Source organism: Cherax quadricarinatus, chromosome 30 (genome assembly GCF_038502225.1).
Source record: "Cherax quadricarinatus isolate ZL_2023a chromosome 30, ASM3850222v1, whole genome shotgun sequence".
In the NCBI taxonomy this organism is placed as follows: Eukaryota; Metazoa; Arthropoda; class Malacostraca; order Decapoda; family Parastacidae; genus Cherax; species Cherax quadricarinatus.
The window spans coordinates 27,903,903-27,929,332 of NC_091321.1; the positions used below are offsets into that span (position 1 = coordinate 27,903,903).

General features: G+C 41.1%; 1 protein-coding gene across 9 annotated transcripts in view; it reads right to left on the reverse strand.

Moving 5' to 3' along the window:
- Nucleotides 1–14,279: 14,279 nt before the first annotated feature.
- Nucleotides 14,280–25,430, reverse strand: part of LOC128692764 (rab-like protein 3) — a 40,172-nt gene continuing 29,021 nt past the window's right edge. For 8 of the 9 annotated variants that reach the window (XM_070090063.1, XM_053782113.2, XM_053782114.2 and 5 more), the window contains exons 5-6: nucleotides 20,222–20,335; nucleotides 14,280–17,936 (exon numbers count right to left, since the gene is read on the reverse strand). In XM_070090063.1, the coding sequence (XP_069946164.1) occupies nucleotides 17,745–17,936; nucleotides 20,222–20,335 (306 nt within the window). In that variant the 3' untranslated portion in view covers nucleotides 14,280–17,744. The other variant, XM_070090064.1, reaches the window with a different exon arrangement.

Genomic DNA, 25,430 nt, shown 5'->3' on the forward strand with positions numbered 1-25,430 from the left:
GTGAGTTCATTACCTTTGTAAATTGTGAATTCATTACCTCTGTAACTTGCTCAGCTATCAAAACTTTGGAGTCCAGTCCCTGGACCAATTATGTACCTCTGTAATCTTTTGACTACCGCCCACAGGATGGGTATGGGGTGCATAATAAACATATTAAACTAAACTTCCACTGGGGTCCTTACTTATTTCTATTGGGGAGCCTTGAGTATGCTAAGAGACAGCACAGGAAGCGTCAAGGACTCAAGGGCCCAAGATTGTTCTACTGCTTCCCATCATACATAGGGAGGATTACCAACAGAACGCTTGCTGTCTTCCAGATGAAGCTGGACCAGCCGGGCTGTGGTTCGTATGTCGGTTTGCGTGCGGCCAGCAGTAACAACCTGAGTGATCAGGCCCTGATCCACTACAAGGTCTGGTCATGGGCCGGGCTGCGGGGGTATTGACCCCCGAAACACCTTCCAGGTATACCTGTTTTTTAAAACCAGTTTATCGGTATACTTACCAAGGTTTATATCAGCTAAGCTGTATAGGGTGCATAATAAATATATTAAACTATACCAACTAAATAATACTATTAATTTAATATATACATAAACTTTGACATTTTTGGGTTATCCTAAGTAATTTACACGTTACTATGTATGATAATTAGTGTAACTATTTATGTGTACCTGTACCGAAATAAACTTACTTAACAAAGTTTGAGGCCATCTTGTTACCTTGATGTGTCATTCATCATCATTCCAATACCATAGTCAAAATGAAAGTTAAGACACATGTGCAACATCTGGATATCTTTATTGTAGACGTTTCGCCATCCAGTGGCTTTATCAATACAGATTCTAGGACATAATAGGAAGACAGTAGAACTATATAGAATCTGTATTAATAAAGCCACTGGATGGCGAAACGTCTACAATAAAGATATCCAGATGTTGCACATGTGTCTTAACTTTCATATTGTCGGTATTTTATACCTTTCTTGCACAACCACCATAGTCAAACATTTCGACAACCTTAACCCATATATTGTTAAAATGTGCTTCCCGAAGATTGCCACGTGACACTGTTATAAGATACACACTTCCGCTGGGTTACCGGTCCATCCCTTTAAAAATTATGGTCATATAACCATTTTAATCCACTCTCTCTCTCTACTGCCCTTATATTACCTGTCTTCTTTTACCCTCTGGCACAGGATGCGTCTTTATGTGCTGGAATGCGATAAAATTAATGAATTCGGAGATAAACCACTCAGAAATATTACATTATTTTATCCAGTGGCATATTACCAAATAGTCTCTCAAAATACCCTGACTTTGCCTATTGTGAATAACGTATCAACATTTAGACTTTAAATTCAAGCATACCTTGTAAAAAATATAGTAATATTTTTGAAATTTTTTTTTTGTGATTTAATTCATGTCTGCATATATCTTATTATGATTGTTACCAGATATAAACATGTAAATAGTTCATTACCTTTGTAACTTGTTCAGCTATCAAAACTTTGCGACCCAGTCCCTGGACCCATTATGTACCTCTGTAATCTCTTCGACTATCACCCACACCATGGGTATGGTGTGACTACCACCCACACCATGGGTATGGTGACTACCACCCACACCATGGGTATGGTGACTACCACCCACACCATGGGTATGGTGACTACCACCCACACCATGGGTATGGTGACTACCACCCACACCATGGGTATGGTGTGACTACCACCCACATCATGGGTATGGTGTGACTACAACCATAATAATAATAATAATAATAATAATAATAATAATAATATCTTTATTTCAATAAGTACATGTAAAGGTATACAGGCCTAGCTGACATCAGTGACATATATATAGTAAGCTGCTTGTTATGCAAAGCATTTCAGGCAACTTAGATCACTTTTGTTCCAGGATTACATTTTTGGGGGACACCATTCTCACGAGCCCTCCTAGGGCAGGGAAGGTGCCAGAGCCAGAGCTTGCTACCACCTGCAGCTCACAAAACTGCCATTCGCACGAGCCCCCCTGGGGCGGGGAAGATGGCAGACCAGAGGCCTAGCTTCTCCCTGAGCCCTGTGAGGGCAGGGAATGGGACAATGCCTAGGGACAATTGGTCCCACAAGATGAGGTACTTGTACCACCTCCCATGGCCGACATAGATCTCAGATACCCCCAGGACAGGGAGCCACGGCCAGGTCACCATCTGGAAAAGACCCGGGCCGGGACAATACCAGTGAATCATCCGTACCGGAGGTTCGAACTCTGGACCTGTGAATAAATAACAAAAAGGCACAATACCGTGACTGGAACAATACACAAATAACCCGCACATAAAAGAGAGAAGCTTACGACGACGTTTCGGTCCGACTTGGACCATTGACAAAGTCACACTAACAGAGGTGGACACTCCCCAGATAGGGAGCCAAGGCCGGGTCACCACTACTTGGAAAAGACCCGGGCCGGGAGAATACCGGCTAATAAAAAAAAAAAAAAAAAAACATACCCGGGCCGGGAGAATACCGGCGAAAAAAAAAAAAAAAAAAACAAAAAAAAAAAACATTCAAGTGAAAAGCCTGAGCTTGTTACCATCCCCACGAGCCCCGAATGAACTGTTCTGCCTTAACAATATGCCATCGCCACCATCATAGGACTTCAAGATAACCCCATACATCTTGAACTTCACATCAACCTCAGGTGCAACTCTTGACTGCCCAAGAACCCACTCCAGAGCCATCCCCACTGACTACCGCCATCTCTCAACACCCACAGACAACCAAGCAAGCCACAAATAGTCTAGATTCCCAGCCTCCTCTCAGAACAATCATAGAAGCAAAGGAACCAGAACATTCTGAAGAATCCTCCGAAGACGAAGAGAAGAAAGTGAAGACACTCAATGCATGGACCACATCTATAACGAGATCCTTATCTTTTTACACCACCTCCAACCGAAATGTACGCAAAAGAACTATATTCTCATCTGAAAGATGGAACAGTTAAGTACACATGCAGACCACCTTGGAACAGTTAAGTACATATGCAGACCACCTTGGAACAGTTAAGTACACATGCAGACCACCTTGGAACAGTTAAGTACATATGCAGACCACCTTGGAACAGTTAAGTACACATGCAGACCACCTGGGAAACCCTATTTTGAAGATGCACTTTCGGAACTTATGCCTTACCTGTAGAACTGCATTCACACACTCCAACTATACCACTTGTCCAAGAGGGACTTCAAAAGACTAAAGAATGGCACATCTACAGACGAATTTTATTATTATTATTATAATCAAAAAGAAGCGCTAAGCCACAAGGGAGACGAATTTTAGCCAATCTCAGGATACACCTTCCCAAGAATTTATCTCAACAATGCCACACGATCTGAGCCTCCCTATACCTGACACCTATCCAGTCAAGATCCTCACTTCAGTCATATGCCAGCCACCCAACAAGCACTGACTCCACCCTGCTCTCCCCACTCTGCACTCTCTACAGTGCCTCACAGCGCCATGCAGCTAGGTTTAGCCCTGGCACTTTCATCTCATTACCAGCCATCAGCTTCCTCCTCATCACCAACCACCAGTTTCCTCCATGTTACCAGCCACCAGCTCCCTCCTCATTACCAACCACCAGTTTCCTCCTTGTTACCAGCCACCAGCTTCTCCCTCATTACTAACCATCAGCTTTCCCCTTCATTACCAGTCTCCTCCCTTCCTCTCCTCAATTAGTTTGTGAAATGGAGGGTTTATATTTTTAATTTTATAGTTATAGACAGTTGAGCATCACATGTACAGACAAATGCAAGATTTTTTATGTTATCAAGTAATGAATCACTTTTTTTTCTGACCACAGATCTGTGAATCATGGCTTCAGGAAATAAATGGTCCTAAAAAGAAGAGTTTTTACAATGGAGCTTCACCAGTTTTGTTGGCAAGTCAATTGAAAAGCCTCAGTGTATTCTTTACAATAAATTCCTTAGTGTAAAGAGCATAAAACCAACCAAAGACCACGTGAACAGTCACACACAGGTTTCAGAAGGCATTAAATTCCTTAAAAGAATGGTGTACATCCTGAAATCTTCCTGTGTGGACTCAGCTGGTCACTTTGCTCACCAAAATGAAGCTACTTTCGAAGCCTCCTATATCACTGCTCTCCATATTGCTGCATGTAAAAAGTCCCATACTATTGGATGAGTTCATCAAGCCATATGTAGTAGAATTATTATTATTATTATAATCAAGGGGGAAGCGCTAAACCCGGAGGATTATACAGCTTATATGTAGTAGAAGCAGTGATGCCTATCCTTGGGAGCAATAAGTGAGAAAGAAGAACTGGATACTTTCAGCCACCATGAGAAACTGTATCTCTGAGATGAGCAATGACATTTTCTACAAAGTACAGTTCAGTTGTAAAAATGAAAGCAAACTGCTACTTTACACTTTAGTTGGACACGTCAACACATACTGACTTCAGGATGTTAACTCATCCAACAGTTACCTCTTGTTGTTCAGGACCTGAAAGATGTCTCTTTTCATAAGGAATATCTGCTTTCTAAATTATTGACCACCACTGCCCATGTTCAGGACGTTGCAGAATTTTATTGCCAACAAGAAGCTGGAGTGAGCAAAGTTAGTTGGCACGTGCACTGATGGGGCACCATTGATGATGGGTTCTGTATTCACCCACTTCATATTTCACTGATGTATGCAGTATGAGAGCGAAGACACTCGCCTCTGATCTTATCAATGTGTTCTCTGAGGTTAAATTTTTTAATCACATCCAAGGGAGTCCCACAGACTCCAGAATTTTTCAAAATAGTATGTAAAAGGGCTGGAGCCAAATTCAGTATACAACTGTCTCATACAGAGGTTCATGGAGGGAAGTCTTACACCATGTGTTGAGACCAAGAGAAGAAATTGACATGATCCTAAAAAGTGTAGAGCTACTAAAAAGCAAGAAAGTCATTTAAAATTAACTATATACGCAGTTTAATTTTGGTCTATTTTTCATTTTTTCTGAATCACCTTCAAGGGAATATGGTGAATACTTTCACAATTCAAGACAAGGTTGCTAGCTTCCTAAACAAACTCCAGCTTTACCAACAGGGTGTAAGCTAATAATGTATCCATTTTCTCAGAAATGACATTGTTACTTAAGGCGATCACAGAGAAATGTTCATTTAATGATGATTTAAATCAACACTTATTTTCCACCAAAGAACCAATCAATGGATACTATACTGATCTGAGACACTGTGAAATATATGTATGAATTATGAGGATTTTCCTCAGTGGAGGAAGGCATCATCAAAGACAAGGATCTCTGGAGAAAGAGTTTGATCAAAAGAAGGAAGAAAGTTTTCATTCTTGAAGAAAACTTTGACCTAATAAATCAATCAGTGCTCTTATCAGTAAAATCATTACAAACTACTGTACTCATAAAAATAAAGTAAAATTAAGTAACAAAATTAAAAACTACTACCATGAACAAAACACACGACATAAATATTTTCAGGCCAATTTAAAACAATTATCAAAGACTCAGCAGCACACCACAAGACACACAACACAGAAAAGACACCTGCAGGCAGATGGCGATGGTTGGAGAGTGAGTGAGTGCGAGAGAGTGAAAGAGAGTGAGAGAGTGTGAGTGTGAGAGTGAGAGAGTGTGTGAGTGTAAGTGTGTGTGTGTGTGTGTGTGTGTGTGTGTGTGTGTGTGTGTGTGTGTGTGTGTGTGTGTGTGTGTGTGTGTGTGTGTGTGTGTGTGTGTACTCACCTAGTTGAGGTTGCAGGGGTCGAGTCCAAGCTCCTGGCCCCGCCTCTTCACTGGTCGCTACTAGGTCACTCTCCCTGAACCATGAGCTTTATCGTACCTCTGCTTAAAGCTATGTATGGATCCTGCCTCCACTACATCGCTTCCCAAACTATTCCACTTCCTGACTACTCTGTGGCTGAAGTAATACTTCCTAACATCCCTTTGATTCATCTGTATCTTCAGCTTCCAACTGTGTCCCCGTTTTGCTGTGTCCAGTCTCTGGAACATCCTGTCTTTGTCCACCTTGTCAATTCCTCTCAGTATTTTGTAAGTCGTTATCATGTCCCCCCTATCTCTCCTGTCATCCAGTGTCGTCAGGTTGATTTCCCTTAACCTCTCCTCATAGGACATACCTCTTAACTCTGGGACTAGTCTTGTTGCAAACCTTTGCACTTTCTCTAGTTTCTTTACATGCTTGGCTAGGTGTGGGTTCCAAACTGGTGCCGCATACTCCAATATGGGCCTAACGTACACGGTGTACAGGGTCCTGAACGATTCCTTATTAAGATGTCGGAATGCTGTTCTGAGGTTTGCCAGGCGCCCATATGCTGCGGCAGTTATTTGGTTGATGTGTGCTTCAGGAGATGTGCCTGGTGTTATACTCACCCCAAGATCTTTTTCCTTGAGTGAGGTTTGTAGTCTCTGGCCCCCTAGACTGTACTCCGTCTGCGGTCTTCTTTGCCCTTCCCCAATCCTCATGACTTTGCACTTGGTGGGATTGAACTCCAGGAGCCAGTTGCTGGACCAGGTCTGCAGCCTGTCCAGATCCCCTTCTATTTCTGCCTGGTCTTCGATCGAATGAACTCTTCTCATCAACTTCACGTCATCTGCAAACAGGAACACCTCGGAGTTTATTCCTTCCGTCATGTCGTTCACAAATACCAGAAACAGCACTGGTCCTAGGACTGACCCCTGTGGGACCCCGCTGGTCACAGGTGCCCACTCTGACACCTCGCCACGTACCATTACTCGCTGCTGTCTTCCTGACAAGTATTCCCTGATCCATTGCAGTGCCTTACCTGTTATCCCTGCTTGGTCCTCCAGTTTTTGCACTAATCTCTTGTGTGGTACTGTGTCAAACGCCTTCTTGCAGTCCAAGAAAATGCAATCCACCCACCCCTCTCTCTCTTGTCTTACTGCTGTCACCATGTCATAGAACTCCAGTAGGTTTGTGACACAGGATTTCCCACCTCTGAAACCATGTTGGCTGCTGGTGAGTGAGATCATTCCTTTCTAGATGTTCCACCATTCTTCTCCTGACAATCTTTTCCATGATTTTGCATGCTATACATGTCAGTGACACTGGTCTGTAGTTTAGTGCTTCATGTCTGTCTCCTTTTTTAAAGATTGGGACCATATTTGCTGTCTTCCATGCCTCAGGCAATCTCCCTGTTTCGATAGATGTATTGAATATTGTTGTTAGGGGTACACAGCGCCTCTGCTCCCTCTCTCAATACCCATGGGGAGATGTTATCTGGCCCCATTGCCTTTGAGGTATCTAGCTCATTCAGAAGCCTCTTCACTTCTTCCTCGGTTGTGTGTACTGTGTCCAGCACATGGTGGTGTACCCCACCTCTCCATCTTTCTGGAGCCCCTTCTGTCTCCTCTGTGAACATTTCTTTGAATTTCTTGTTGAGTTCCTCACATACTTCATGGTCACTTCTTGTCTCTCCTCCTTCCTTCCTTAGCCTGATTACCTGGTCCTTGACGGTTGTTTTCTTCCTGATGTGGCTGTATAACAGCTTCGGGTCAGATTTGGCTTTTGCTGCTATGTCGTTTTCATATTGACGTTGGGCCTCCCTTCTTATCTGCGCATATTCGTTTCTGGCTCTACAACTGCTCTCCTTATTCTCCTGGGTCATTTGCCTTCTATATTTCTTCCATTCCCTAGCACACTTGGTTTTTGCCTCCTTGCATCTTTGGGTGAACCATGGGCTCATCCTGGCTTTTCCATTATTCCTGTTACCCTTGGGTACAAACCTCTCCTCAGCCTCCTTGCACATTGTTGCTACATATTCCATCATCTCATTAACTGGCTTCCCTGCCAGTTCTCTGTCCCACTGAACCTCATTCAGGAAGTTCCTCATTCCTGTGTAGTCCCCTTTCCTGTAGTTTGGTTTCATTTGTCCTGGCCTTCCTGCTTCCCCCTCCACTTGTAGCTCTACTGTGTATTCGAAGCTCAAAACCACATGATCACTGGCCCCAAGGGGTCTTTCATATGTGATGTCCTCAATATCTGCACTATTCAAGATGAATACTAAGTCCAGTCTTGCTGGTTCATCCTCTCCTCTCTCTCTTGTAGTGTCCCTTACGTGTTGGTACATGAAGTTTTCCAGTACCACCTCCATCATCTTAGCCCTCCATGTATCTTGGCCCCCATGTGGCTCCAAGTTCTCCCATTCGATCTCCTTGTGGTTAAAGTCGCCCATGATCAGGAGCTTTGCCCTGCATGCATGAGCTCTTCTCGCCACTGCAGCCAGTATGTCAACCCTCGCTCTATTGCTCTCGTCATACTCTTGCCTTGGCCTCCTGCTGTTCTGTGGTGGGTTATACATCACTGCAATTATCACCTTGGGACCACCAGAGTGAAGCGTTCCTGCTATGTAATCACTTTCTTCTCCGCTGTCTCCTCTCTCCAGCTCATCAAAATTCCATCGGTGTTTGATCAGCAATGCCACTCCTCCACCCCCCCTGTTCCTTCTGTCTTTTCTCAGGATCTGGTATCCCGCTGGAAAGATGGCATCTGTTATCATACCTGTAAGCTTGGTTTCTGTGATTGCTATGATGTCTGGTGATGCCTCTTTGACTCTTTCGTGCCACTCCTCCCACTTGTTTGTTATTCCATCAGCGTTTGTGTACCATACCTTCAGTTTCCTTTCCAACACTGTGGTTTGGGGGGCCTGTGGGGGTGGGAGACCTGGTAGCATACTGTGGGATTCTATGGTTGGGGGTTGGGTGGAAGCTGTGGGTATGGATTGTATTGTGTGTTGGGATGGTGTGATAGGTTGTGGGGTTCTGAGGATGTGTGTGTGCTTGCCCTTGCTGCTCTGTTCTGCTCTGACTGACCTCTGCTGGTTCCATCCTTGTCTCCTTTCCTAGCTCCTTTCGCTTTTTTGTCCTCTCCCTCAGCTGCTGTCTGTTTGTGTTCTGTCTCTGTCTAGGAACACCTTCTTGTACTCTTCCGAGCTTTTCAACCGTGGTTTCTCTTGGAGGATCCTGTTCCGCACTGTTTCTGTCCTGAGAATCAGCTTGATCGGTCGGTTTCTCCCCTTCAAGTACCCCCCTATTCTCTGAAAATTTACAATCTCATCCATGTCTTCTCCCCCTATTTCTGTGGTGATTTTCTCAATCTCCTTTCTTTCTTCCTGCCGTCTTTCAGTGTGTGTCCTTTCCTCTCTCTTCCGAAGCCCATGGATAATCACTGATTTTGCCCAATCCTTTTCCCATTGCCTCTCCCTCTGTGACTCTGGTTCCTGTCTGTATGTGGTCATTTTCTCCCTTGATTTTTCCAGTGGCTCTTGGTAGCATGGTTGTGCCTCAGCATTCGACCTATCTCCCTCTCCATCTGCACCCATCTGCTCTTCCCTTCCACTCCCTGGCCCTTCTTTGCAGGCTGATATGACCTTAGCATAATTCATATCTCCTTCCTTCCTGTTCAGCCTCTCATCTTCGTATGGTGTCTTCTCTGGTCACTACCCCTGAGACTTGCTTCAGCCTGTTTACCTCAAATTCTAGGACCTTTACCCTGGCTACTGCAGTTTCGACTTGTGCCTCCCAATTCTTCATCTCCTTCTCCGACCTCTTTTTCCTATTTCACAGAGAGCTCTTTTTCCATTTTTTCAGAAAGCTCTCCTAATTTTCTCTCCCATTCTTCCTCTATCCTTTTCCACTGTTCCTCCATCCATTCCTCCCTACCAGTACCATTGTCATCTGATCCCTGATTCCTGTGAGTCCCAACCATTTTTTTTTTTAGTGAAAGAGAGAAAGATAAAAAGAAAAAGGGGGAGAGAGTGAGAGATAGGGAGAGAGAGAAGGGGAGCCTAGAAGGAGGGGAAAAGAAGGGAAAAAGGGAGAGAAAGTGAGAGAGAGAGAAAAGGTAAGAGAGAGGGAGGAGTGACAAGGGAAGAGAGAGAGAGATAAAAGAAGAGGAAGAGAGAGAGTATGAGAGGAAGAGAGAGAGGGAGAGGGAGAGAGAGAGGGAGAGAGAGAGGAAGAGAGAAAGAGTGAGAGGAAGAGAGAGAGGAAGAGATAGAGGAAGAGAGGATGAGAGAAAGGGGGAAAGAGAAAGAGAGAGAGAAATGCCAGCTGCTCTAAGCTACATCAATCACCAGCTGAGAGCTATATCAGCTTGGGGAAATAGATGGCAAGTAACATTTGCACCTGAGAAAACGCAAATGATGATCGTCTCTAGGCACCATGATGGTAATGCTGGTGCAGCAGTAAGGATGAATGGGAGGATGTTGGCACCTGGAGAAGTTGATATCCTTGGGGTGAAATTTGACTCCAAACTAACCATGAAGAACCATGTTGTAAATCTTGCAAACAAGGCAGCCAGGAAGCTTACAGCACTTCGCTGTATCTCCCATCTGCTTGACAGTAGGGGTTGCAAGATCCTGTACGAGGCACAAGTACGCTCGCACCTTGAGTATGCTCCACTTTCTTGGTTTGCCTGCCCCCCCTCTCATCTGCGACTGCTTGACAGAGTAGAGAACAGAGCAAGACGTCTCATCTCTCGCCTGGACCCATCCTGGATAGATCTGTCATTTCAGCAGAGCCTTCAACATAGGAGGTTTGTGGGTGGCCTTACTGTTATGTACAAGGCCAATATTGTCAAAATACCACACTTGGATCCACTTCGAGGACAGCGTGAAACAAGCTTTTATGCCACAAGACGGGCAGAAAGCAGCAACTTCACTCTGGCTGTACCCTTCTCCAGAACATCACTCCATCTGAGATCATACATACCCAGGATGACTCGAGTATGGAACACATTCGTACAGGATAATGATGTCAATGAGATAAAGTCAGTTGATCAAATGAAAATGCTGGCCCACAGATGGCTCCAACTTCATCCTGTTTCCTACTTGTATGTCTCATAACAATAAAAATGCTTTCAAATGAGCTGATGTAGGTAACAGCTCTTAGCTTGCCAATAAAGTTAGGACTCCTTAACCTGTAAATAGCTGTCAATAAAGCTAGGGATCCTTAACCTTGTCAAACCCTGTGTAAAAAAAAAAAAAACAAAAAAAAAAAAAAAAAAAAAAAAAAAAAAAAAAGAGAGAGAGAGAGAGAGAGAGAGAGAGAGAGAGAGAGAGAGAGAGAGAGGAGAGGGAGAGAGATGGGGGGAAAGGAAGGGTTATAGGGTCACTTCACAGGAAGGTGTAAAATCCTGTATATGTGTGTGTGTGTGTGTCTGTATGTGTGTGTGTGTGTGTGTGTGTGTGTGTGTGTGTGTGTGTGTGTGTGTGTGTGTGTGTGTGTGTGTGTGTGTGTGTGTGAGTGTGAGTGTGTGTGAGTGTGTGTGAGTGTGTGTGTGTGAGTGTGAGTGTGTGTGTGTGAGTGTGAGTGAGTGAGTGAGTGTGTGTGTGTGTGTGTGTGTGTGTGTGTGTGTGTGTGTGTGTGTGTGTGTGTGTGTGTGTGTGTGTGTGTGTGTGTGTGTGTGTGCTACAGCTATTCAAGTGCCTAACAGCAGAGCTGTCCTCACCTAGTGTGTGTGCATATGTGTATGTAAACAGTCCTTATTTCCCACGTGTGTACTACATATGTATTGTATATGTACCCGATCTCTTGGTTCCCACTGTACTGTCTTATGCGTTTAAAATTACGTTCAAAAATAAATACACTAGGCTTCGCCTATATGCCGCTACCTCTAAATTCTATTAAATGCCAGTAAATGCTGCTTATTCTAATTCTGATAGCTCGAGGAGAGTGACCCCCAATTCCAGCTAGAGACAGGTACTATTGACCCCATGTAACTCAAACTAGGTGAATATTACTTGAGGCTGGCAGTGGAGTAACGTTGCGGGTCTGTCCTGTCCCAGAAGTTGATGTCTGATGCTTCTCGGTAATTTTTCCACTAACTTCCTGTACGCACTATAGTCTCTAGCTCTTCTAATTTTTTCACTCACTCACTGTATTTACTGACACATCTATACATATCTCTTATCTCCCTGGTCTTGAGTCGCACTTATTCTTCAAATACCCCACTGCGTTATTATAGCAACACTATTTAGGCCTGACACAACAGTTCACCCTTCCAACGGCCCCCACTAAACACTTAGTCGCTATTTCCTTTGTTTTCTTTTCTGTGATCACTTATATTTCCTTTTTTCGGGGCTTAAGTGATTATATGCACTCTTATAATCACTCTGGTGGCTCTGGTGGCCTGGTGGCTAACGCTCTCGCTTCACACGGTGAGGGCCTGGGTTCGATTCCCAGCCGGAGTAGAAACATTGGACGTGTTTCTTTCCACCTGTTGTCTATGTTCCCCATCAGTAAAATGGGTACCTGGGTGTTAGTCGACTGGTGTGGGTCGCATCCCGGGACACTGACCTAATTTGCCCGAAATGCAGAGCATAACAAGGGAGTTTCTATATAGTAGTATGTCATTGTTGTCAGCTAGGACTGTATACCTTGTACATGTACTTGTAGTAAACAAAGATATTATTATTATTATTATTATGCGTGCACACGCCTATATCCCACACTCTATTCCTTATGGCACAGTCAGAAATTACCACCAAAACACGACCTCAAACCGCATGACTCCTCCACGAGAGAGAGAGAGAGAGAGAGAGAGAGAGAGAGAGAGAGAGAGAGAGAGAGAGAGAGAGAGAGAGAGAGAGAGAGAGAGAGAGAGAGAGAGAGAGTGAGAGTGAGAGTGAGAGTGAGTGAGAGTGAGAGTGAGAGTGAGAGTGAGAGTGAGAGTGAGAGTGAGTGTGAGTGTGAGTGTGAGTGTGTGTGTGTGTGTGTGAGTGAGTGTATGTGTATGTGTATGTGTGAGTGTGTGTGTGTGTGTGTGTGTGTGTGTGTGTGTGTGTGAGTGTGTGTGTGTGTGAGTGTGTGTGTGTGTGAGTGTGTGTGTGTGTGTGTGTGTGTGTGTGTGTGTGTGTGTGTGTGTGTGTGTGTGTGTGTGTGTGTGTGTGTGTGTGTGTGTGTGTGTGTGTGTGTGTGTGAGTGTGTGTGTGAGTGTGTGTGTGTGAGTGTGTGAGTGTGTGTGTGAGTGTGTGTGTGTGTGAGTGTGTGTGAGTATGTGTATGTGTATGTGTGAGTGTGTGTGTGTGTGAGTGTGTGTGAGTGTGTGAGTGTGTGTGTGTGTGTGTGTGTGTGTGTGTGTGTGTGTGTGTGTGTGTGTGTGTGTGTGTGTGTGTGTGTGTGTGTGTGTGTGTGTGTGTGTCAGATGCTCAGTCAACAGAGAATCATCTCAATGAGGGTTGTTGAAGGAGGGCCAAACATTAATTTCCAGATAAACACTGTATAACTTAATTGTTTGTAGGGCCCACTGAGCCCGATGAAACCGATAACAGTATAAGTTAATCACTTGGAATTACTTGAAATTATGATGTCTATCAAAAGAAGATCTGAAAAGTAATCTCGTGGAAATAAATTTTGGAAATGGTCTGTATAAAATTGAGACTATAGTCAGTGTGCTGTTGTAATTTTTTCGTGAAACTGAATGGAATCTTTTAAAGAAAGAACAGCGTGTGTGTGAAATTCATTGTCAAACTCTGTAAAATGGCTAGTGAAACTCACAAAATGCTTCAGCAAGCATTTGGCAATGAAGTAGTGGTCAAACAATGTTTTAAATGGTTTTCTCAAGTCAAAGCAGGACAAACGTCAATTGACGATGAGCACTGGTTGTCCATCAACATCAAAATAGACACCAGCATTGAAAAATGAAGAAGGCTATTCATGAAGGTCACCATCAGAGTTTCCAGGACATTACAAGTGCTGTGGGGCATTCTTGCAAGTCGTGTCAAATCATTTTGACTGAAAATTTGAAAGAAAGACCAGAAAGACCATTATTTTCTGGCCAAAAATAAAAGACAGTCGTCCTCTGCACTCCCTAGACTTCCAATTCCTTGGATCAATAAGGCAATAAGGCATCCTCATTCCTCATCCTTGAGAGGAAATGTGGAAATAAGACTTCCCTTTGCAGATGGGATGATGCTTCTTGGCAATATATGCCTTCCCTCCAATACAAAAACACTTTATACTCCCATGTAAAACTAGAACACTGATGGACAAGAGTGATGAGCCTCTGTATAACTACAGCAGAGGTGGAGAGCTCTAACAGGATACATATGTGTCTCCAATAAAAAGAGCACTCATCAGATGATCAACAGTACTTTGTTAGATGACGAAACTGCTAGTGTTCTTAACATTATTGTTTAGTGAAAACCGTCTGTGAAATCATCAACTGTTGTCCTGCAAGGTGTAACATAAATGGCAGGGAGCAGTAGTCAAAGGAGTTTATCCACAGTACTAGAATACTTACAGTAGCCATGCACAGTATAAACAAGGTCTCAATGTTGGAGATATGTAAGCCCTATACTGCAGCTCTAATTGACTGTTTATCTTCTGAATACTCTCTTTTTATAACTATCAGATGTAGTACAAGAATGTAGTTGGTTGGTAGACAGCAACCACCCAGGGAGGTACTACCATCCTGCCAACCGAGTGTAAAACGGAAGCCTGTATAATTGTTTTACACGATGGTAGGATTGCTGGTGTCTTTTTATTCTGTCTCATACACATGCAAGATTTCAGATGCATCTTGCTACTTCTACTTACACTTAGGTCACACTACACATACATGTACAAGCATATATATACACCCCTCTGGGTTTTCTTCTATTTTTTCTAGTTCTTGTTCTTGTTTATTTCCTCTTACCTCAATGGGGATGTGGAACAGAATTCTTCCTCCGTAAGCCATGCGTGTTGTAAGAGGCGACTAAAATGCCAGGAGCAAGGGGCTAGTAACCCCTTCTTCTGTATAAATTACTAAATTTAGAAAGAGATACTTTTGTTTTTCTTATGAGGCCACCCTGCCTCGGTGGGATATGGCCGGTGCATTAAAAGAAAGAAATGTAGTACAAGAATACATACAATATAATTTTCAGCTGGGAGATTGAGTCAGCAACTGGCCCTCTGTTTTAGCTCTATTTTCTCACCAAAGAAGGAAAATACCCATCATTGAGCAACAGTGCAAGGAGTAATCTTGACCTCCAAGTGAGAGAAAAACAGTGAGTATACAGATCTCTAAGCATGATAGTCAAGCTGGTTTTCTCAACCACATTCTCTTTCTCTAGTATGGAAGACCTCAACCATTACAGTCCATGGCATCACCAAAGCTGGCAATATTCCATGAACAAAAACTGACTTATCATATTCTGTATGAGATGGAAGGTCAACCATCTCAAGGACTGTAAGAAAGAGCACGTGGATGGTGGTGGTTTACAAAATGTTGATTTCAAAATAAAATGTCATTCAAAAGCATTTTATGTTATATAATTTTCAGTACAGTTATATACAGCCTCTCCTCACTTAACTACGGAATTCCGTTCCTAAGACCATGTCGGTAAACGAATTCGTCACTAAGTAAGGAGCATACTATAATGGTAGTGGGTTTGATATTGGTTTAATGTCATCTCTGCACCATTTATAACATTTCTGGTATATTTTTAAATGTTTATATGGCAGTGTACTGTATTCTTTCAACAAATCGGCCATTTCCCACCAAGGCAGGGCGGTCCAGAGAGAAAAACAAAAGTTTTTCTTCTTAAATTTAGTAGTTTATACAGAAGAGGTTACTAGCTCCTTGCTCCCAGCATTTTAGTTGCCTCTTACAACACGCATGGCTTATGGAGGAAGAATTCTGTTCCACTTCCCCATGGAGATAAGAGGAAATAAACAAGAACAAGAACTAGAAAGAAAATAGAAGAAAACCCAGAGAGGTGTGTATATATATATGCTTGTACATGTATGTGTAGTGTGACCTAAGTGTAAGAAGAAGTAGCAAGACATACATGAAATCTTGCATGTTTATGAGACAGGAAAAAGACACCAGCAATCCTACCATCACGTAAAACAAATACAGGCTTTTGTTTTACACTCGCTTGGCAGGATGGTAGTACCTCCCTGGGTGGTTGCTGTCTACCAACCTACTACCTCAGTGTACTGTATATTGTAATAAAAAGAATTGAGGAAATTAGCTCTAATATACATTATTTAGTTATACATACTGGCCAGAGAGCCCATCGCAAGTCTGAGTCGTCGGTAAACGTGTAAATCGCTAAGTGAGGAGATACTGTATTCATGAACCATACAACATTCCAGCACTGTAATTTGCAATGCTGTAATTTGTGCTCTGAACCAGAGCACAAATTGCAGCAGTTCAGTGGTAAGAGTCTTTCCAACCTCTTGAATCAATGCAACACTTTTCCTTTACCTATAGTTATCTTACAATTGCAGATTACCATAATCACCTGCATTCTTTTAACCCTTTGACTGTCGCGGCCGTATATATACGTTTGTGAGGTACCGTGTTTGACGTATATATACTCATAAATTCTAGCGGCTTCAAATCAGGCAGGAGAAAGCTAGTAGGCCCACATGTGAGAGAATGGGTCTGTGTGGTCAGTGTGCACCACATAAAAAAAATCCTGGAGCACGCAGTGCATAATGAGAAAAAAAAAACTCCGACCGTTTTTTTTAATTAAAATGCCGACTTTGTGGTCTATTTTCGTATAGTATTTGTGGTTGTATTCTCGTTTTCATGGTCTCATTTGATAGAATGGAAACTATATTATAGAAATGGAGGTGATTTTGATTAATTTTACTATAAAAAGAACCTGGAAATGGAGCACAAAGTACAGGAAATGTTTGATTTTTGCCGATGTTCAAAAGTAAACAAATGATGTCATTGTCCAATAAATGTCCAAATAGCCATTCTAATACGCAGTCATGAATGGGTTGATGTAATTTTTACAATTATTACAGTATTGCAGTAGTCTGCATAACAGTAAATCTTCTATTTTTTGTTTGAATAAAATTTCAAAATAAAAAGCAAGAGTAATATCACAGGGACCTGGAGACATGACTGATGAACAAAGAAAATCTTACTTTAGAGCCAGGAATGTCTGCATTGTTCATTCTGGACCTTATTTTGAAATTGTCGTATTTTTTAATTTTCGTGAAATTGGCCAAATTGCAAATTTCTGACCATGTTATTGGGTAGTTGAAATCGGTAAATGGGCAGTTTCTTGTGCTCAATCGATAGAAAAAATAGAGTTCTGAAGAAATAGTTATGAGTTTGGTTGACTGGAATAACGGAATTAGCCGAAAATAGGGCTCAAAGTGGGCGAAATTGCCGATTTTTAAATATCGCCGAAGTCGCTAACTTCGCGAGAGCGTAATTCCGTCAGTTTTCCATAAAATTTCGTTTTTTTGGTGTCTTTACAATCGGGAAAAGATTCTCTATCATTTCATAAGAAAAAATAATTTTTTTTTTTTCGAATATTTTGCGACACCAGGAGCAACTTCAGGATTGGGCCCTTCGACAGTCAAAGGGTTAAATAAGCAAGTGTTCTGACATGATCATCCATGGACATATTAAAAGAAACACTGCAGAACAATTTGCTTAACTTCTCACATCTCACAACATAATTTAAAATTTATGGCACAAGTGATATAAATTTAAAGTGAAGCTGATGCTATTTCCACATAATAATAAAAACGTTATACAAAAAAGCAAATAAGCTTTTATTATTTATCATGGGAAATGTAATACAACTAGACTTCTTATAAATAATTAATTGTTGTCTTGAAAAGAAAATACAGTAATTACAATTTTTTAACAAAGACTGGAACTCTATATTATGAGGAAATTCACAATTTCAAACAATTTCCTTTAACCATCTATCCTGTAACAACAAAGGAAGATGTGGCTTTGTTTCTTCTGAACATAGGATTTTCTCTTTCAAGGTAAGAAAATCCTCCATCTGTCCTTGAGGTGGTTGTCTGCTGCCTTTCAATTACTTTATCAAAAAAACGAGATAGTCTGACTGCATTGCTGGAACCTGGTGCTAGAGAACGTTGATCTAGTGTGTTCTGCAACAAAAAAGTAACATCAGATGTATTTTGGTCCCTGAAAGGTATCCCTGCATTTCATAAGCCCAGCCTCCTCTAACATAATACATGCACTAATTCACTCACAAGCAGTACACAAATCAATGCATTCATAGAAACAAGTGGTTTAAAGCAAAGAATATAACTATTGCAACAGGCAAAGATTTGAACCCGAGTCATTGTGGGAGTCTCCAAAGAAACTAGACAACTTGGGTTCAAATCTCAGCCAGTCAGTATATTCTTTGCTTTAAATCACTTGCTGTGGATGAATTGATTTGTGTAGTGCTAGTGAGATAAAGTCAGTTGATCAAATGAAAATGCTGGCCCACAGATGGCTCCAGCTTCATCCTGTTCCCTACTTGTATGTCTCATAACAATAAAAATGCTTTCAAATGAGCTGATGTAGGTAACAGCTCTTAGCTTGCCGAGAGGAGAATGATATTAATCTCTAAGCTTACCATTCCTTGAATACGCCTGATGTCAAGGGAAACATGTAGTGCTTTCACTGGACACCTAACATCTTTAGCATGGTGGAGTAGTTGTCTAGGGGTTGACAGCTCAGCTGGCTTACCAGGAAGCTGCCTAGATAACTGGGTTTCAAATCTCTTTGCTTTAGACCACTTGTTTCCATGGATTTATTGAGTCGTGTACTGCTCATGAGACTAGTATCCGAATGGAAGGAGAATGAAATTATTTTCTGAGCTTATTACTCCTGAATGTGCCCGGCATTAGGGTAAATACGTCTAGTTTTCTCACTGGACACTAAACATGTGCCATGGTGGTGTAGTGGTCTAGGGCACTGAGAGTTTAGCTAGCTTCCCAGGAGACTGCCTAGATAACTTGGGATCAAATCTTGGCCAATGGCAAAGGTTGGTGTATGAATTTGGGAGGGTATGTAAAAGGAAATTAAAAGTGAACATAGGAAAGAGCAAGGTGATGAGGGTAACAAATAATTTAGGTAATGGAAGACTGGATTTCAAATTGGAGGGAGTATGGAGGAAGTGAATGTGTTCAGATATTTGGGAGTGGATTTGTCTGCAGATGGGTATATGAAAGACAAGGTGAGCCATAAAATTGATGAAGGGGAAAAAGGTGGGTGATGCATTGCAGCATCTGTGGAAACGAAAAACATTATCCATGGAGGCAAAAACAGGAATACTATATGAGAATATAGTGTTCCTTTTATACCAAGAATCATATATGGGTGTGAAACATGGTTTATGAATGTTGCAGCAAGGAGGAAGCTGGAGACAGCAGAGATATCATGTCTGAGGGCAATTTTTTTTTTTAACATGTCAGCCGTTTCCCACTGACGCAGGGTGACCCAAAAAGAAAGAAAAAATTTTCATCATCATTCAACACTTTCATCATCACTCATACATAATCACTGTCTTTGCAGAGGCGCTTAGATACGACAGCTTAGACTGACAAAACCCAAACCCCTCCTTAAAAGTGCAGGCATTATACTTCCCATTTCCAGGACTCAAGTCCGGCTAACTGGTTTCCCTGAATCCCTTCACAAAATATTACCCTGCTCACACTCCAACAGCAATGTATGGTGTGAATATTATGCAGAGAATTCATAGTCTGGAGATTAGAAGGTGCAAGGTTACTAAAAGTATTATCTAGAGGGCTGAGGAGGGGTTGTTGAAGTGGTTTGGACATTTAAAAAGGATGGAGAAAAATAGAATGACTTGGAGGGTGTATAAATCTGTATTGGAGGAAAGGGAAGGTAGGGGTTGCCCTAGGAATGGTTGGAGGGAGGAGGCAAAGAAGGTTTTTGTGTGTGAGGAGCTTGAACATAAAGCAGGCATGTGTGATAGGTGTGAGTGGAGGCAGGTTCTTTCTATGACTTGATGAGGTGATGAAATGAGAGCAAGGTAACACTTATGAAGGGATTTAGATCAGCTAGATAGTTAAACTTGATTTTTGGAGGTGGAGAGTACCGTGCCTGTACTCTTGAAGGATGGGGTGTGGAGGGACATCTGGACTGTATTATCAGCACATCTCGGGCAAGACAGTGGAGTGAATGATAGTGAAAATGCTTCTTTTTTGGGTCACCCAACTGCAGTGGGAGCCTACAGAGTTACTACTTGAATTCAGATCTCAACCTTCCGAAATGAAATTTGAGCAAAACAAATGAAGAACACACTGGATGATCATACAACAGAAAGCATTGCATGCATATACATAAGGAAGTTGCAACTAAAAGAATGGCAGCTTAAATATATGAGAAACCTGGAATTGCCAAGGCATAATAAACTTACAACAGTAATCTCATCAGCAGCACATTCATCAGCAATAGAGGAGCTTCGCACTCTCCCAGATGTGCGAAACTCAGCAACCTGCTCTTGTTTGGTTCCAACAACAAATACTGGCAGCTATTAAACAAAAATATCTGTTAGCAAGAAATTTAATTTTCTAAATTATAATATAAGATTAATACAATTATGTAAGTAAAGGCTATAATTCTTTAAAAAAAAAAATGTGTTTCTTGAGCTAATATTAGTTTCAAAATTATGTTGGAACAATATACTGGTTGTACTTATATCAATTATGCCACTTTGCAATATATGTACAGCAGCAGGGTGGTTCCTATCATCTCACCTCCACACAGCATAGATAACACAGTGCTGTAGGTGCATTTAATCAAATCCCCCCACCCACATTCTCACTCTATGAAAAAGACACAAATTACAAACTTTAGATCCCAGCACCTTGGTCACCCCAGATGTATATAGGAGTAGGAAGACATGAACCTGTAAAGTCACAAAAGCACCCGAGTGGCAGGGCTTTCCTGATTACATAACCTCATGTCTGGCCTACCCATACATACATTTGGAGTAACTAAGGTCCCAGGACAGAAACATCTCTATCACAACGTCTTAGTGTTTGCATTTTGTCTTTTTCCAACAACCTATCAGTATCACATACTATTTTTACCACTATCTTAGCTCATCTTTATTCATATTTCTCACACGAAGTCATATCTGGTTCCTATTGCACTCTTGAGCTGTCAATATTTACCTAATCACACTAAAACATCTATCAAACAACAGGTTTTCATTGTGTTGCCTCAAGTCAACCTTGGCATAGCTTATATTACAAAAATAATAATTTTCAATTCAGTACATCATAACTTTGTAATGCAAAATTTTATTATCTTAATAAAGAAGTCTGCACTTGATGACCTTCTTATCATGTTTCATACAATGCTAATGCTTCTTTTACTCTCTGCAAGCATAATTTTACATTTTATTAAACTTTTAATCCATACTGAAAATTTACTTATTAGGGTAAAACCTTAAAAAAATGTAATTCTACTTTAAAGTAATGGAAAACAAATGTTACCAACATAGATTTGCAAAACAAGGTAACATACTATACAATTACGTAGGAGAGGTCAACAAAAATACATTCTAAATACTGTACTGCTTTATTACATGGATATACTTTGCTGTTCAAGCTGATTCACCAAATAAGCATCATTGGTGCAATAAAAATAAACACCAAAGCAATACTAACAAAATTAATACTACACAGTATTCAAAATAACAACATAAATACAACTATATAGCTAAAGTAGAAAACTGTGCTGGCTAAACCTGGACTGTATTTATCCCTGTGGGCATATAACAGGCTGAAATTAGAGTAATAGATATGTGATGCTTAAGTAATAGGTTCCCACATGAGGAATTTTGTAATTATATATTGGCATTTTGTGATTATCTGGTTGCAGATGCAAGAGCAGAATTATGCTGGTGGTGTCCCATCTTCAGTGATTATTTTTTCATATATTGTTTTTAAGGTTCCTGGATCCCATTCCAGCAGTCTGCTGCTGTACTTCTCTGCCTGCCTGTCTGCATGCCTCCTCACTCTCCCTCCCTGCTTGCCTGCACTGGTCTGCTTGTCTCAGTTGCCCTGCCATCCTTTGATTGCCGGGTATCTTTATAAACAGACTGGGCAAATTTATGAGCGAGAAAGATTGGATTTCATTAGGACAGTAAATCTACTTTGGTGCTCCTCTAATGTAATGTGTGAGAGTAAGACTGTGTGAGAGTAAGACTTGCCTAACATGAGCAAGTAGGTCTACTGCAATGTTCCTTTAGTTCTATGGTAATCATTTGTTAGTTTTCATTACTTCCCCCTTCCTCAAGTTTTGAATACAATAGTACTGTAGTACTACATCTTATTTATTTATTTATTTATTTAGAAATTTTAGCATACAAACAGAGGTACAAAAAATACAGGTAAGAGCAGCATGCCAAAGCCACTTATATGCATAGCATTACGGGCTGGCTTAAAATTAACTTAAGATTAACTAAGCAATGATGAAATCAGTGATAAGACATTATTGTAAACAGATAACTATAAAATACAAATGAGTATTACAAAGACAGGTCCTATGGTTGCATGCATTGCTGTTCATTCAGTAGAATGGAGTATTCTGTTAGGTAGTGTATTTAAAAAAAATAACAAAGTTAGGTTTAACATTTGTGTGATATAATTGTGAGTAACATTTAGGATATACAATTTATATGGTTCAGTTATTCAGTATTTATTTGGTTTTGAGTGAGTAAGTGAACTTTGAGAAGAGACTTGAATTTATAAACAGGTAGTGTTTCTTTTATATTTACAGGTAATGAATTCCAGATTTTAGGGCCTTTTATGTGCATTGAGTTTTTGCATAGCATGAGATGGACACGAGGAACATCAAAGAGTGATCTGTGCCTTGTATTATGGTCATGTGTTCTGTTGAGGTTGGCAAGGAGATGTTTGAGGGGAGGGTTAATATCAGAGTTAAGTGTTCTATGTATGTAATAAGTGCAATAATAAGTATGGATGTTTTGTATGGTGAGTAGGTTGAGTGTTTTGAATATTGGTGGAGTGTGCTGCCTGTAGTGAGAATTTGTTATCATTCTAACTGCAGCCTTTTGTTGGGTAATTAGTGGTCTGAGATGGTTAGTTGTTGTTGAGCCCCATGCACAAATTCCATAGGTGAGATAGGGGTAAATAAGAGAGTGATAAAGGGCCAGGAGGGCTGACTGTGGAACATAGTACCGTATCTTCGATAGTATGCCTACAGTCTTGGAAATTTTCTTAGAAATTTGTTGTATATGTGTATGAAATTTGAGTCTATTATCGAGGTGGATTCCTAAGAATTTTCCCTCTGTTAGCTTTGTGATAGGTGATCCGTTTATCGTTATGTTAAGAGGTACATCTGTAGCTCTGCTACCAAACTGAATGAAGTAGGTTTTGTCAATGTTTAGTGTAAGTTTGTTAGTCCTCATCCAGGTAGATATTTTCTGTAATTCGGTGTTTACAGTATTGGCTAGCGTGACTGGGCTCGGGTGAGAGAAGACGTATGTGGTGTCATCTGCAAAAAGTGTGGGTTTGAGTAATTGCGAAGCATTTGGTAGGTCATTTATGTATAGGAGAAAGAGAAGAGGGCCAAGGACACTTCCCTGTGGGACACCAACTGTAATTGGTTGTGCGGAAGAGCTTGCCCCATTTGCGTACACATATTGGCTTCTGTTGCTGAGGTAAGACTTGAGGTAGTTGAGGGAGTGCCCTCTAATACCATAGTGTGACAATTTTACGTGGAGCAAGTCATGGTCAACTGTATCAAAAGCTTTACGTAAGTCAATGAAGATCCCCAGTGGGACTTCTTTTTTCTCTATTGCAGTGTATATATGTTCTAGCATGTGTATAATAGCATCATTAGTATTTTTATTAGGCCTGAATCCAAATTGGCAGGGGTTGAGAATGTTATGGGAGATGAGGTAGGAGTGGATTCGTTTATGAATTAATTTTTCGAAGATTTTTGAGAGAGGGTGTAAATTGGATATTGGCCTATAGTTATTCAACTCTGTTTGGTCTCCTCCTTTATGGATCGGGGTGACCCTTGCTATTTTGAGAACTGTAGGGAAGGTGGAGGATTCAATGGATTTGTTAAAGAGTGTTGCAATGATTGGTGATAGTACTTGTGATGCTTTTTTGTATATAAAGGGTGGTAAGGTATTTAAATCTCCTGCCTTGTTTTTCAGTGCGTTGATAATAAGGGAGACTTCGTATGGGTTAGTCGGAGCTAGGAACAGTGTGTTCGGGTAGTTGCCAGTGAGGTAGTCATTTGGTGGGGTATCTGAGCTTGGGATATTATTGGCAAGGTTTTGACCTATAGTGGAGAAGAAATCATTGAGTCTGTTTGCTGTTTCTGTTGGTGGGAGTTGGGGTTCATCTGATTTTGCTAATTTTATTTCGCTATGTCGTGATATCTTTTTTGTTCCCAGAATTTCTGATAGGGTCTTCCAGGTCTTTTTTATATCACCTCGTAAGTTGGATAATCTGTTCTCATAATACAATTTTTTTGCCCTTCTTATCAGGCTGGTTAGGATTGACGAGTAACGTTTTGTTTGGTCTCTGGTTATGTGACCCATTCTGTACTGTTTTTCATATCGGTGTTTTGTATTTATGGATTTGAGAATGCTGGGTGTTAGCCAGGGACTGTTCAGTCTCTTAGCTGTCATCTGTTTAGTTTTTTTAGGGCAGTGCTTGTTATAAAGGTATTGGGTCTTTTTTAGAAAATTATTAAAACATTCGTCAATATCTGTATAGATTTCTAGCTCAGTGTGCCAGTCAATGTTTGTTACTGCTGTTGTGAAGTTATTAATGGCTGCCTCATTGTGAAGTCTGAAGGTGACTTTAGTAGTGTCTTGGGGTATTTTACCAAGAGTTGTTATGAGGAAAGTAGGGTAGTGGTCTGTGGTATTATCTGTAATTATGCCTGATTTTAAAGGGGATATGGTGTTGGTCCAGATGTGGTCAAGTAGGGAAACACTAGTCTCTGTAACTCTTGTAGGTTTTGTTACTGTTGGTAGCAACATGCAGTTACTCATTGTGTTTGTGAATTCAGTAACGTGTGGGTCCTGGTCTTGCAGGAGATTTATATTGAAGTCACCTGAGAGTAGTAAGTGATCTTTGTTCATGCGTGCATCAGTTATCATACTTCCTAGGTTTTGACTAAATTGGCTAATGTTTGATTGTGGAATTCTGTAGATGTTTATCACTGTGAGAGGTTTTTGTAGGTATTTGGATTTGAATTTAGCTATTATATATTCCCCATGTTCATCCCTTGTGCAAGTATTAGTGATACATTCTAGTTGGTCTGAGTAGTATATAGCTGTGCCACCCCCTTGTTGGTCTGGCCTACAGTTGTGTATGGCTGTGTAACCAGGAATGGCATAGACATCTGTAGTATCAGGCTTTAGCCAGGTTTCAGTTAGTGTAATAATGGACATATTGGCATGCAAGGAATTTAGTAATGCTAGGAGGTCATCATAATGCTTGCTTAAAGATCTGATATTGTAGTTAAAGATAGTTATGTTGTTGTTGGCTCTGAGAAGTGCCTTTGATTGTTCTGCTGTGTAGTAATTACAGTAACTGTTTGAATCATTTAAGTCATTAAATAAGAGGTTG